Source organism: Protopterus annectens, chromosome 14.part0 (genome assembly GCF_019279795.1).
Source record: "Protopterus annectens isolate FY-2018-M chromosome 14.part0, PAN1.0, whole genome shotgun sequence".
In the NCBI taxonomy this organism is placed as follows: Eukaryota; Metazoa; Chordata; order Ceratodontiformes; family Protopteridae; genus Protopterus; species Protopterus annectens.
Genome location: NC_056748.1, coordinates 1,040,037,502 through 1,040,053,197, shown reverse-complemented (window position 1 = coordinate 1,040,053,197; position 15,696 = coordinate 1,040,037,502). Strand labels below are relative to the sequence as shown.

General features: G+C 43.6%; 1 protein-coding gene across 2 annotated transcripts in view; it reads left to right on the top strand.

The window, feature by feature from the left end:
• The window catches only part of ZMYM3 (zinc finger MYM-type containing 3), a 3,891,108-nt gene that overhangs the window by 1,440,968 nt on the left and 2,434,444 nt on the right, over nucleotides 1-15,696 (top strand). For both annotated transcript variants that reach the window (XM_044056844.1, XM_044056843.1), the window contains exon 8: nucleotides 7,552-7,702. In XM_044056844.1, coding sequence (XP_043912779.1) covers nucleotides 7,552-7,702 — 151 coding nt within the window. The remainder of the gene's footprint in view (nucleotides 1-7,551; nucleotides 7,703-15,696) is intronic.

Here is a 15,696-nt window from a genome sequence, read left to right as displayed (position 1 = left end):
AACCTTCTTTCCTAACCCTCAGAACAAGGGGGAAATAATTCTGCACTCACTATACGTGCACAGGCAGCGCAGATTCTACCTAGACTGTACTAAACCCCTTCAGGAAAACAGCCCAACTAGTTGTCAGCTTTGCCACAGGGGCAGAGGGGAAGCCCATTTCCAAACAATCAATTTCTAAATGGATATCACACTGTATCCATTTCTGCTACAGATTGCATGGGAATTCCCCCCTCCAAGTCTTTTCGAACCCATTCCACTAGGGCAGCCTCCACTTCCACAGCATCCCTTAGAGGAGTTCCCACCAGGGATATCCTGGAAGCTGCCTCCTGGACGTCTGTCCATACCTTTACCAAGCATTACCACCTACCTCTGTTTTCTAAGGCTAGGGCAGGGTTTGCCTCTGCAGTTCTGCAGGGCATGTTGACCCATTCCTTGGTCTCTTACTAATCCTACCACACCTCTCCTCAGCTGTGGGAATCCTCCCACAGGTGATGACTGCAACAATGAAACACGAAGAACATAGTACATGTGTGTACACTTACCATAAATGTAGATGTTCGAGTGTATTCACTGTTGCAGTCCTGGTTTCCCTACCTCCTTTCCCCTTCTATCTTCTTTCTTTAGGGAGACGTAAGCTTCTTACAGTGGCTTTTAACCACCAGGACCACTTTGCCATATTTACTTGGGCCTCTGATTGGTTAGGGAAGAAAAACTGATGTAATGGCATCAGATGCCTTCCTTTATAACACTGACGACCTGATGTCAGTCTGCAAGCGACAGCAGCTGACGCAGAAAAACATTGACTTTGGTATTCAGGCCGGCTGGGGCTACCACAGCAGGGATTAACCCACAGATGATGACTGCATTAGTGAATACACTCGAACATCTACATTTACGGTAAGTGTACACAACTGTACTTTTCCCCCTTCTTCACTCCCTAGACAAGGGCAGTCACCACAAGTTACCTCACAAGGTGGACCTACTAACGCAACAAAAGGGAACTCTCATTGACCCTCAGCTGTCTCTGCTGCACCTAACTCTATGGGTGATAAACTTCTGATCCCTTTCAGACAACACTGCTCAAAGAATGTGCTCTCAGTCCTGAGGGAGGCCAGGAAACCAACTTCTAGGAAAAACTGTTTGTCTGAATGGCATTGATTCTCAGTATGGTGTTCCCTTAAGGACAGGGATTCTCTTCAGGCGGATCCATCACTTGTCCTTAGCTATATATGTGAGCTCATTAAGGAAGGACTAGCATATTCTTTAGTGAAAGTCCACCTTTCTGCCATTTCAGCCTGCTTGCCTTTACTGCCAACACTGCTTTCCAGACTGGACATTAAACTTTTCCTGAGAGGGGTCTTACATATCAGACCACCAAGAAAACCCATCCCTCCTCCCTGGGACCTCAGTTTCGTGTTGGGAAAAGTCACCTTACCTCCCTTTGAACCAGCCAGCACAGCTTCTCTGCAAATGTGCACATGGAAAATCATTCTTTCAGTGGCCATTGCCTCCGCTAGAAGAGTGTCTGAACTACAGGCCCTCATGGCCTGTCCTCCTTACGCCACCTTCCACAATGACAGGGTGACCTTGCGCACAAACCCTTCTTTCATGCCCAAACTGGTGAACAAACTATCCTTAAACCAGTCCATTCACTTACCTACCTTTTTCCCCTCTCCAACTAATACCATAGAGAGGATCCTTCATTCCCTAGATGTACACAGACAACTGAGATTCTTCTTGGACAAAACTAAGTCCTTCAGAAAATCTGACCAACTCTTCATCTCCTTCAACCCCAGGACTCTGGGTAAGGCAGTCTCCAAACAAACCATTTCCTCTTGGATCATGAAATCCATTCTCTTCTGCTATTCACATTATAGCAAACAGTTGCCTCATGGAGTTGGGGCTAATTCCACTAGAGGCATGGCTACCTCCAAGGCCTTTCTTAGAGGGCTAGACACAGCCTCCATAATGGAAGCGGCTACCTGGTCTACAGTTCACACTTTCACAAAACACTACAAGCTAGACCAGGTCTCCAGGGCTAGAGCAGGATTCGCCAGGGCAATTCTGCAGGGATTCTTGGAATCCTTTACCTCTGTCCCCTCCCTTCACTCCTAGCTGTGGTACTGTCCCACAGTATGAATACTGCAACATAGGAGTAGAAGGACATAGAATAGTTTTGTAAAATTTTGCCATAACCATAGATGTCCTTCTCTTCCATGTTGCAGTATTCCTTCGCACCCTCCATACCCCCTTCTTCTATCTCTACTGGATGGTTGGTCTTTGACCTCTGTATCCACTCCCTATAGGCTAATCTGTACAGCCATTCAGGGTCATTTGCTCCTTAGCCTCAACTTGTTCTTTTGTACACCTTATCCCGGGCTTCAAGTTATGAGATCTGTGCATGCAGACGTTACATTTATAGTCCCTGGTTTATGGCCGTGCGTGTGACATCACATGCACCTACAGCAGCCAGGCTTAAGCTTTTGTATAGGAGCCGACGTCAGGTCACCTGATGAGGAAATCGCACAGTATGAATACTGCAATATGGAAGAGAAGGACATCTATGGTTATGGTAAGATTTTACAAAACTATTCTTTTTACATAACTTGTGATGTCCTTCTATTCTCATGTTGCAGTTATCCTCTACCTGCTACCCGAACATCCAGTAAGTATACAGAAGCTTGTAGTCACTGCCAGGTACATAGGATGTCTGACGTTGGCCTAGGGAGCGTGGGCCATAAAAGTGATATCTGCACATACCTTTCCTCAGAACCTCTCTGCCGCCAGTCGAATGTCAATGCTTCATGCAGTCTTCACTGTTGAATCTTCAAGTTTTTAAGATAAGTACCTTGTTGGGGCAGTTTTGTTTCCTTTTTGTCATTGCATGTCTGTTTAGGTTACATGTCATCCAGGAAGGGAAAGTGCAGGTATGGTCATCTGATCCCCTCTAAGGACACCGATGAAGTCTGCCTTTTCTATCTAAGGTCTACCCACGACCATCTTAATTGTGTGATCTGTCAGGTATTTGTTCCTAAGACACTCCGCAGTCATCTGTATGCCTTGAACATTTACTTAGAGAATCGGCATCTTAAACACTTAGCATTAAGGATGGAAGGGTCATCTGGTCAGTCCATAGAACCACCTAAAAAGAAGGCCAAGGTTTCCAGGCCTGAACCTGCTGCTGCTCCTCCTCCACCAGACATCCATCCTGTGGCTGATGTTCACCTGGAGGAATGTTCAGAGTCTGCCATTACAAGTATAGCAGGTACCCCTCGGGAGGCACAGAACCTAGGGTAGAATGCACATCTGGGGAGTGCTTGCAGACGTTGCCTGCTGACGATGAGGGGGAACCTCAGGTTCTTACGGCTTCCTAAACAGGCCCTTCCACTGCAGCCAGTGTTTCCCAGGTAACAGAATCTAGGCCTCTCTCCAAGACTAGGCCTTCCCTAGGCCCTATGCCTTCTAGGCTTTCACTTGAAATGAATCACAAAACATCTCTCCCCTCCTGCTGAAAGCCAACCTGATTGGCAGGCTTTTTCACAGAGCCTATTTAATGCCTTTGTGGCCCTAAGGCCTGCCATGCCTGTTTCCCCACAGGCTGCTCCTCCTTCTATCAGTCCCAGGCCTCAGGCTGAGGAAATTATCCAACCTGAAGCTGAGGACTCCTCAGGCTCCTCTTCAAAGGATTCTCTCTCTCATATTTCCCAGATGCCTTCTCCTCTTGGGTGTGCTTTTCCAGAGGATGAATCTGCTGAGGCTGACTCCCCACGAGAGGACCTCACCTTTGGGGAGACAATTTTCTAAAATGAGAGAACATTTTCAGTGGGACTCTTCGGAAATAGCAGAGGTCCAAAAAGATGATATAAGCTTCTGCAGATGAAAAGCGTTACTGGCTTTCTTGGATGCTTTTAATGCTAGCTCTCTTAATTCTGATTCGCAAACACCTGCCCCTAGAAGGCCTAACAGGTTTTACAAAGTCCCTGAAGGGGCAAAAATTTTGATAAAATGCCCTGTTACTGACGAAGCCACTGTCTCAGTTTCAGCAAACAAACCATCCAAGCTACTTCCCTCTGCCTCTGTTCTTCCTACAGACAAGGACAGTAAGGCCATGGAGCACCTTGGTAAGAAAGTATATACTTCTGCTACCCTGGCTTTTAGGGCAGTGAATTATCAGACACGTATGTTGAAATATGCCTTGACTCTTTTGACCCAGGCCACCAAGCTTTTAACTGACCTTCCTGACTCTCTTCTAAGGCTCAAATCTCCAGTCTAATTTCTCTGTCTTCTCAAGGTACTAGGCATTCAGTTAGGTGCAGCTATGATGAGGTCTGCACCCTCAGCTTCAGTCCATAGAAGATATTCATGGTTAAGGCTGTAACCCTTACCAATGATATTAAGGTCAAATTGCTAGATGCACCCCTGGATAACTCTTCCCTTTTTGGAACTATAGTGACTGAGCTATTTAAGCCCCTTCAGGAAAAAGGGAAGGAGCTTCAGTATTTAAAATACCTGTTCATCTCCTTTATACCCACATTTCACAGGAACTGTATCCATCAAAGACCCAGTTCATGAGGAGACACTCTGCCCCAGCTCCCCATGCCAGGACAAAAAAGGGCACTAGGAAACAGCAGACCCTTTCTAAGCCTGCTCAAACTTCTGCCCAGAAACCTCCCTTTCAGGACTGGGCAGGTAGCCTGCGACTAACTGCCTTCACTGCCACCCTCCCTAAAATGACAGTGAGAGTCTTACATTCCCTTGATGTTCACAGACAACTGAGATTTTACTTTGACAAGATCAAGGCCATTAGAAAATCAGAGCAACTATTTGTCTCTCTTCATCCAGAGCTCTGGGAAAGGTGGTGACAAAACAGATAATTTCTGCTTGGATTTCCAAAGCTATTTCCTTCTGCTACACATTCCATGGGAAACAACTCAAGTCAGAAACTAAGGCACACTCTACTAGAGCCATTGCTTCATCAGGGGGCCTTCTTCAAAGCACTGGACACTGCATCCATTCTGGAGGCAGGTACAGGGACATCTGTCCATAGCTTCACCAAACACTACAAGTTGGATCACATCTCCAGATCCAGAGCATGGTTTGCTAGAGCAATCCTTCATGGCTTTGTGGAGAACAGTTCCATATTACCACCCCCCTTCTTCCCCTGTGAGCTTTGACACTCACCCAGGAGTTTGGAATACTGCAACATGAAAATAGAAGGACAAAGGATAGTTGTGTAAAATCTTACCATAACCATAGATGTCCTCCTCTTCCATATTGCAGTATTCATTCCCTCCCTTCTTCCCCCTTTTTCCATCTAAACTATTCCTTCTTGGATGGGGTCTGACTGGGGAGTTCAGTTCTGAGGAAAGGTATATGCAGACATCACTTTTGTGGCCCACACTCCCTAGGCCAACGTCAGATGTCCCATGTACCTTGCAGTGACCACATGCTTTTGTATACTGGCCGGACGTTTGGGTAGCAAGCAAAGGATAACCCAAAAGATTTTACACAACTGTTCTTTATTTTCACTATTCATCATACAACATGCTTGACAATTTAAAGGGAAAACAAGCCATTAAATGGAAAGTTTTTCATGTGGCTGGTACACATTTTAATGATTCTTCCTGCTGACTGAAAATTGGTTCGAGTTTGTGATTGTTCCAAAAGTGGGTGTTTTGTGGACCAGCGCTGCACACTGTTTTTCCATATTTCCACTCAGATGGAGTGATGCATATTCTTTTGGCAGTATTGTAAGTGATAAGTGAAATGTTCCATTAAGACCCTTTTGAGAGATGGTCTTGGGTGAACAGGGGACTATCGAAGACTGACTGTAGCACATGGAATCACAGCAATGTGAAAGTGCTGACACCTCATAACTGTTGTAGCACTGGCCTTTCCTTTGAATTACATATTATTGCCAAGAACTATAGTCCATGAGGCAGAGAAGGGTTTGTAGTTTCACAGTATTTTTAAAGGTATGATCTCTGTAACAGCTGACAGTAGTCTGTGGTGTGGAAAGTGAGCTGATGTGTTTTCCCAGGAGTGCTACTTGTTTCCTCAGTTTTTATTAGACACCCATATCTGATGGAGGTAAGTATAGTTGTCCAAGAAAAGGAATGTTTATCTGGCATTGCCTGGCACTGCAGTGTACTGGACTTCAGTTCTTTAGAGTGTCTTGCGATATGGCTTCAGTATGAATGAGGGAGTATTCTTTGGTTGGAGAAAAGTTCTTGTTGCTTTTCTTACTTTATTATTTTCTGTTTATGTAGGGATGGGAAATCTGCTTTATAAATTGGCAGATAACTGTTGCCGAAGAGTGCTTACACATCCTGCAGTTTTAATGTGTGCTTTTGGTGGAACATGTAGTCAGTGATTAAAATAAAGAGGAGATAGAGGGGAGAGAGAGAGAGAGAGAGAATAAATGACATACATGCAGCCACATGTTGTAAAAGTTTATTAGCTGTAAAGATGTGAACTCCAATATATGTGTACACATTCATGCCCATATGTGCACATAGAGGTGCATATAATTCCATTACCTGAATGGCCAAGCTGTTGTTGAATTGGCATTTAGTAGTGTGTTTTTCCAAAGTTCAGATGAAGTGTGGTGTCCTATTAGGAGTAGATCTGTATAGAACAAAGAAACAAACTTGGAACCACTGAATACACCTTGGCAACCCAGTGTGGTAGCGTTTGAAGGCCTGCTAGCTTTAGAAGTTAGTCTGAAGTTTGTATGTGTGTTGAGAAGCCCAGAAAGAACACTGCTGATAAGAACTGCATCATGTTCCTCAGTGGATGTCATTTCACCTTTCTAGGGTTGGGGTTGGACATGATGGTTAAGGTATTTACCTCATAGATACAGTGTACAGGGTTTTATTATTGCCTTTAGAATGGGAAATTTTCCTAGGCCTAAAATGGCCCTCAAGGGGAGATGAGCACATTAAAAAGTTCCTAGTTTAGTAGTAGGCTGCTTGACATATCTGTATGTGCTGTTGTGCAGCTACAGTCTGGTTGCTTGATTGAGGAATGGGGTACAAAGACAGCTGTGTTGAATCCTGGGCATGGAATGGATATTTGAAATTTCGTGTTATTAGTCCTTCTTTGTCACAGTAGAAGAGGCTACATGAGGTGAGTTGCACTGTTTGTGAAACAGCTAGTAGATCAGAAAACGAGGTCATTGTTTCACAAGTAATTAAGTGAAATACACCTGTTCACCTCTCCTACTCCTTTGATCAAAAATTAAGTTTTGGACATACGGCACTTGTGTTTAAACAATTGCTTTTTCTTCTCGTTGAACTTAAGATAGGGAAAGGGCATAATATTTAGAGAAGAGATAATTATCATAACCACCACAGTTCCTCAGAAAATGTCTAATTGTGCTAGCACATGGTGCAGTCACACTAGACGTTTTTGGCAAAAGGTTGATGCTTTTGTATGTTCATATTTCCTTTTAACAGTAAGGTTTTTGAAAACACATCTTTACAGTTATCCTTATAGTTTGTATACCCCTTTTCTGTTCCTTACCACTGTCTTTTTCTTTCTGCCATTCAGAAAAATACTAAAGTATACCCATGCATGTGGTGCAAAACACTTTGCAAGAACTTTGAAATGCTGTCCAGTGTTGATAAAAGTGGCAAGACTGGTCTTTTCTGCTCCATCTGCTGCATCACATCACACAAGGTCAAGCAATCAGGACCTGTAGGTAAGGAACTCTTAATTGTACTATATCAACATGTTGGTGGTTTTGGCAATGTACAGTGGATATAGAAAGTGTACACACCCCTGTTAAAATAGCAGGTTTTTGTGATATAAAAAAAAGAGACCACAATAAATCATTTCAAAATTTTCTCCACCTTTAATGTGACCTATAACCGGTGCAATTAATTGAGAAACAAACAAATCTGTTAGGGGAAAAAATATAAAAAATAAAAAACATACAATAAGCTGGTTGCATAAGTGTGCACACCCTTAAACTAATACTTTGTTGAAGAACCTTTTGATTTAATTACAGCATTCGTTCTTAGGTAGGAGTCTTATCAGCGTGGCACATCTTGACTTGGCAATATTTGCTCACTCTTCCTTGCAAAAGCATTCCAAATCTGTCAGATTGCGAGGTCATCTCTTGTGCACAGCCCTCTTCAAGTCACCCCACAGATTTTCTATTGGATTTAGGTCTGGGCTTTGGCTGGGCCATTCCAAAACTTAAATTTTCTTCTGGTGAAGCCATTCTTTTGTTGATTTTGATGTATGCTTGGGATCATTGTTACGTTGAAAGGTGAAATTCCTCTCCATCTTCAGCTTTCTAGCAGATGCCTGAAGGTTTTGGGTCAAAAATGACTGGTATTTGGAACTGTTCTTAATTCCCTCCACCTTGACTAAAGCCCCAGTTCCAGCTGAAGAAAATCAACCCCAAAGCATGATAAGCCCCAGTTTCAGCTGAAGAAAATCAACCCCAAAGCATGATACTACCACCACTGTGCTTCACTGTGAGGATGGTGTTCTTTTGGTGATACGAAGTGTTGTTTTTGCGCTAAATGTACCTTTTGGAATTGTGGCCAAAAAGTTCAACCTTGGTCTCATCAGACCATAACATATTTTCCCACATGCTTTTGGGAGAACTGATGTATTGTTTTACAAATTTTAGCCAGGCCTGGATGTTTTTTTGTGTAAGAAAAGGCTTCCGTCTTGCAACCCTACCCCATAGTCCAGACATATGGAGAATACGGGAGATTGTTGTCACGTGTAGTACACAACCAGTACTTCCCAGAAATTCCTGTAGCTCCTTCAGTATTGCTGTAGGTCTCTTGGCAGCCTCTCTGACTGGAGGGACATCCAGTTCTTTGCAACGTCACTATTGTCCCATATTTTCTCAACTTTTTGATGACTGACTTCACTGTGTTCCATGGTATATCCAATGCTGTGGACATTTTTTCTACCCTTCTCCTGACTGATACCTTTCAACAATGAGATCCCTGTGATGCCTTGTAAGCTCTCTGCGAACCATGGCTTTTGCTGTAGCAGGCAACTGAGTAAATGTCAGGAAAATCCTACTAGGACAGCTGGACTTTATTTGGGGTTAATTGGAGTCTAATTGATGGCAGGTGTGCACCCAAGAAGACTGCATGCTGTATTTAAATCAAAAGGCGCTTCAACAGAGTAGTAGTTTAAGGGTGTGCACACTTATGCAACCAGCTTATTGTACGTTTTTTTTTTTATATATATTTTTCCATAACAGATTTGTTTGTTTTTCAATTGAATTGTACAGGTTATACGTCACATTAAAGGTGGGAAAAGTTTTGAAATGATTTATTGTGGTCTCATTTTTTTATATCACAAAAAACTAGCATTTTAACAGAGATGTGTACACTTTTTATATCCACTGTATGTAATATTGTTACTGTGATTTTAATGTTATTTGGCATTTTAAATATTGTAGAGCAGCTTGGAAATGTGTGAATAAGCTACACATGTGTGAAACAAATGCCTTAGATGGGTCAAGTAAAGCAAAACACTACTTTAGTTGTTCAAGTTAAAGAATTTACATTTATTTCTCAATTTAAATTATTTCTATTGTTAGCAGACAGGTTTGGACATCTTACAAGTCCAGTTACTGGCAGATATGAATGAATTAATGTGCTAGCGCCGATTTATTTTTTTTATTATGGTTATTACTAAAGTTCATAATGGCTATGATGTTCATCGTATTACACTGCTGCAGTCATCACTCTTGGGTTATCCTGCCGTCAGGCGGTCCCACAGTCGGCCTGAGTTCCAAAGTCTTGGTCCGGTGTCGGTTGCTGTCACTTCTTCCCTGACGTCAGTGCGCCAGGGGTATATAAGATGCATCCGACGCCATTTTCTTCAGTCTTTCTTGCCGCGCGGTGCCCGAAGCAGAAGCAGTTCTCAAGTGCCGGTCGGCCGACTCCTGAGATTTTCAAATCGAATTTCAGACCGAAGTCTTCATAAAGCTAAGTACCCCGTTGGGGAACCTCTTCTTGCCTCAGTCCGATGTCAGAAAAAGTTAACAATTGCATTTCTTGTGGGAAGCAAATACCTCATAAGGACTTTCATTCTTATTGTATTCCTTGCCTAGGCCCAGACCACGACGTTGCAGGTTGTCGGTTTTGTGCTAGGTTTAATAAACAAACTATTAAACGTCGGTTTGATTTCGCCCAACATTATTTTGGTAGGAAATTTAATTATACCAAGCCGTCGGAGCAACCGACAACAGGAATACATAAAAAACGCAGAGATAAGGACAGGCAGCCGAAATCCAAACCGGACACCGAGGCCTCTGCTAGACCAGTCACCGGTTCTCCGGTTTTCAGTGAGGCACCTACACAGCCCCTGACGACCGCTGATTTAGAATCCCAGGCGACATCTGATTCACAAGTGGAGATTACTAGGCCTCCACATCCTTTAGGCCCTTCCGACTTCTTACCTGAAGGAGATTCCGGTGCAGTTGAAACGCCTTCAGTTGCTGAAGGTGTCTTCAGACCGACTACACTCACTATTAAATCCTATGCAAAACTGAAAACTCCTTTAAAAGAAGACTGCACAGCAGTCTCCAGTACAAGGCCTCATGCCTGGGAAACAGATGCTTAAGATGGCTGAAGACTTAATTACCCTAATCAGGGGTACCCATCCCCCTCCTGGTAAAAGGCCAAGGCAGGAGGAGGACTATGCTTCCTCTGACCAGGTTTCAATTTCCTCAGACTCTTCTGAGGAACAGGAATATTCCTTTCCCCCTTATGAAGATTCTGATGCTTAAGAATCTATTCCTTCTGCATCTCCCCCAGAAGACTACTCTTTTGGGGAAACCTTACATACTATGAAGGAACATTTCCACTGGGAAGGCCAGGATTACTCTGATTCTAAGAAAAGGCTTAGAGAGTTCCTTTTACTACCCCAGCACAGACCACTTGCAATTCCACCTGTGTTAGACATTGTGGATGATGTTTGTTCAGAATCTAGCCTTAACCCAGATTCTCTACCTCCTGCACCAGCCAAACCAGACAGATACTACAGAGTCCCTGTCTCACACAAATTCCTGCATAAAAGCCCTGTTGCTGATCCAGAAACCATTTCCCAGGGTCCCAAAGGGGTTAAAGCCTCTACTGCTAAAAATCCTGTACCCTCTGAAAGGGATTCTAGAGCACTAGACAGATGGGGAAAGAAAGTATATACCTCAGCTACTCTAGCTATGAGGGCCTTAAATTGTCAGTTTCACATGCTGAAGTATCAACAATATCTGATGTCTCAATTAAAACAAAAAATGCTCGCACATACAGACCAGCCAGATTACAAGGAAATGCAAGATTTGTTGCATTCAGCTGAACAAGTGGGAAAACATACTTTGCAATGTGGATTTGATTCATTGTAAGCTTCTTGTAGAGCAGCAGTGACAGGGTTTGTCATACGTAGGCATGCTTGGTTAAAAGAACAAACTTTACCTGATCATGTTAAAGCAAAGTTATTGGATGCACCCTTACAGCAGGATGTTTTATTTGGTGTAAAAGCAGAAGAAATTTTAAAGAAAATGGAGGATAAGGCAAAATCTATACAGACGGTCAAGGATTTTTTACAGGTTCAACCTCCTCGTTTCAGCAGAAATTGGCCAACCAAAAACTGGTCCTTTCCAGCTTCTGTCAGACCACAGAGGGCAGATACAGACACCCAAGAGGCAGAGGCCAGCCACAAGGCTCTTACCAGCCATGACAATGGAGTGCCACAACACAAAAAGGAGGAGAAGACAGGTCTCAAACTACCACGAAACAAACACAATGACTTACCCCTCAGACTACCAAGCAAAATCCACTTGGCAGCTCCCTTGGAGGGAAAGCTAGCACTTTTTGCAGACAATTGGCACATCATCACAAAAGACAAATGGGTCCTAAATATTGTATCTCAAGGATACAGATTCCACTTTCACACTTTGCCAAGGATAAAAGGAATGCCAAACCTGCCACCAAATCAATGGGCAGAGGCTCAAAAGCAAATTTCAGCTCTCATGGACATGAGAGCCATTCATCAGGTTCCTACGCAGGAGCAAGGGCAAGGATTTTACTCAAGACTGTTTCTAGTTCCCTGAAAGGACAAAGCCTGGAGACCCATTCTGGACCTCTCAGTTCTAAACACATACCTGGAAGTACCCAAATTCAAAATGCTAACACTACAGCAACTTCTTCCCATGCTGGGCAAGAAGGCTTGGCTAGTAACGTTGGACCTCAAGGAGGCATACCTGCATGTCCCTATCAGACAAAATTGCAGAAGATACCTCCGATTTATTGCAGGTTCAACCCATTACCAATTCTCTGCACTGCCCTTTGGCTTACCTACTGCGCCCAGGGTCTTCACAAAATGCCTGGCACCAGTAATTTCATACTGCAGACAAAGAGGGATTCAAATATAGCCATATCTGGACGACTGCCTTATTCAAGCAGAAAGCAAGGACATTCTATTAAAGCATCTGGCATTTGTCAAAAACCTACTAAGTTGTCTAGGGTACACAGTAAACGAAAAGAAGTCAAAACTAGTGCCCTCACAAGACATAATATTCCTGGGTGCCAGCTTAAGTAGAACGGCCCAGATGGCTTACCTCACGCCAGACAAGCAAAGACAACTGACACAATACTTCAAAATGATGGCAACAAAGACCCAACTCACTGCAAGAAAAATTCTGCAGGCCTTGGGATTCATGGCATCTTGCATACTACTAATACCATTTGCAAAACTGCATATGAGGAAATTACAATGGTATCTGAAAAGCGTATGGTCTCAAAACAGCCACAGCTTGGAAGCAATAATTCCACTCATTCCCTGCCTTCAACAGGAGTTTTTATGGTGGGCTCAGGCATGTCATCTCAACAAGGGTCAGTCTTTCACCTTACCCACAGCAAGGCAAACTATAACAACAGATGCATCGGATTATGCCTGGGGAGCACACATGGCAGGACAGGGTATTCAGGGCAAATGGTCTGCAAACCAAAGGCATCTACATATCAATCAAAAAGAGATGCTAGCTGTACAAAATGCCCTAACAGCTTTCAAGGACCTCTTATATCCAGGACAACTCCTAATAAAGACGGACAACACCACAGTGATGTGGTACATAAACAAGCAAGAGGGCACACACTCCTACCCCCTATGCAGACAAGCATTGACCTTGTGGAACACAGCACTGACCTAGCAAGTTCAACTACAAGCACAATTCCTGCCAGGAAAGAAAAACACACTGTCAGACGCTCTAAGCAGAAACATCACAGATCCTCACGAGTGGAAACTAGATCCACAAGTATTCACAATGATAACTCAAAAATGCGGGAGCCCAGACATAGATCTGTTTGCTTCCCCCCAAAACTACCAACTACGGAAATTCTGCACAAGGATATACCACACACTAGCTTGTAAAGTGGGACGCCCTCTCATTCAGTTGGAAAACATTGACAGTGTATGCTTTTCCTCCACTGCCTCTTCTAGCAAAGGTGCTTCTGAAAGCCAGATTAGAGAGGCCACAAATTATACTCATTGCTTCAGACTGGCCACGCCAACACTGGTATCCAATACTAAGGAACATGGCTCAAGGCCCACCATGGATTTTGCCTACAATTCCTCACCTGCTCACTCAGCAAAACAATCAGATTCTACACAGCCAGCTCAAGACTTTAAATCTGGCTGCATGTCAAATTGCCTAAATAACCAGTCAACACTTCTCTCTAAAGCTGTGATGGACGTCATTCTGGAGGCCAGGAGGCCCAGCACCAGGAAAGTCTATTCAGACAAATGGAAAAGATTCTGCGCCTGGAACCAGGCTAAAGGCCAAAATCCCCTTGTCCCAAATATTCCTCAGATTCTTCAATATTTAACTGAGATGTTGCACAAAGGACTTTCCTTCTCATCTATTAAGATCCACGCCTCAGCTATTTCAGCTCAGTACAACACGGATCCTCCTATATTTTCACATCCATTACTAAGACAGTTCCTCAGATGGGCTAAGAACATAAGACCGCCCTGGACAGCACCAACACCAACTTGGGATCTCAACTTTGTTCTGGAAAAGCTTACACTTCCACCCTTTGAACCAGCTTTCACTGCTGATCTACAGTTCCTATCATGGAAAACTGCCCTGCTGCTAGCAATAATTTCAGCACGAAGAGTCTCAGAACTACAGGCCCTAATGGCAGTGGAGCCTTTTATCATTTTTCATCAAGACAGAGTCTCTTTACGAACTAACCCTTCCTTTATGCCAAAGGTGGTATCCAGTGTGGCCCTAAACCAAACCATTCATTTGCCCACCTTTTATCCAAACCCCCAGAACATTCACAGGCAATTACGTTACTACTTGGATAAAACTAAGGCTTTCAGAAAATCTGACCAGCTCTTTGTATCCTATGCTGCAGGATCTCAAGGAAAAGCTATCTCAAAACAGACCATTTCAAAATGGATAGGACATTGTATCCATTTCTGCTACACACACCATGGGAAATCTGTGCCTGGTAACATCAGGCCCCATTCCACCATGGCTACAGCAACATCAGCCTTCCACAGAGGGGTACCAACCAAGGATATTTTGGAGGCTGCAAATTGGAGTATAGTGCACAACTTCACCAAGCACTATCACTTACCTCTATACTCTAAAACCAGAGCTGGCTTTGCCACTGCAGTTCTGCTGGGCCTTCTAGCCTCTCCAAACCCTGTTTAGTTCCACCACCCTTCCTTAGATTTGGGATTCAACCCAAGAGTGATGACTGCAGCAGTGTAACATGATGAACATAGTACAGTTTTGTACCTACCATAAATGTAGATGTTCGAGTGTTCACACTGCTGCAGTCCAGGTTACCCTCCCTCCATCCCCTCTGAACTAGTTGGACTTATCTATTCCTTTCTATACTATACAACCTGTGTGGTGTATTTGCTTGTGACTGAAGGTATTGTTTTATTTTTATATGTATATTTTTGTATAGCAATATGTATTGCCTACCTATTGGGGGCACCTGACATCTGGGGCAAGAAAAACTGAAGAAAATGGCATCGGATGCATCTTATATACCCCTGGCGCACTGACGTCAGGGAAGAAGCGACAGCAACCGACGCCAGACCAAGACTTTGGAACTCGGGCCAACTGCGGGACTGCCTGACGGCAGGATAACCCAAGAGTGATGACTGCAGCAGTGTGAACACTCGTACATCTACATTTATGGTAGGTACAAAACTGTACTTTTTTTTGAGTAATTGTGAAATTAGAGTACACTAGAAATGTTTTTAGATAACCAAGAATGAGACACCCTAACAAGCCCTGGTTATCTTTACTGTCTTTAAGAAGTGAATTGATCCAATATGAAAGTCTCGCCTGTAGAGCGGCAAACTTAGCCGTGTGATTACATTGTCTTCAAACGGTAACTGGATGGGTATTCACAAATTTACTCCTTGCTTGACTGGCTTAGCCCTCCTTAAAAAATGAGGTATGGTTCAAGGATATCTTCTGGCAAAGCATAAATTGTCACTTGACTCCCTTTATCTTGCATTGCCTATGATCTTGTGAATCCCCAACATAAATGCATAGCCTGCTAGAGAGCTGGCATCCCATAGAGTGGCTTGGTATTGATGCAGGACAGTGCATTTGGACATTGCATCTGAAGCTGGCACATGCTTGGAACCCCACAACAGTTGCTTTCACTGTGGGAGTTCTGCTTGTAG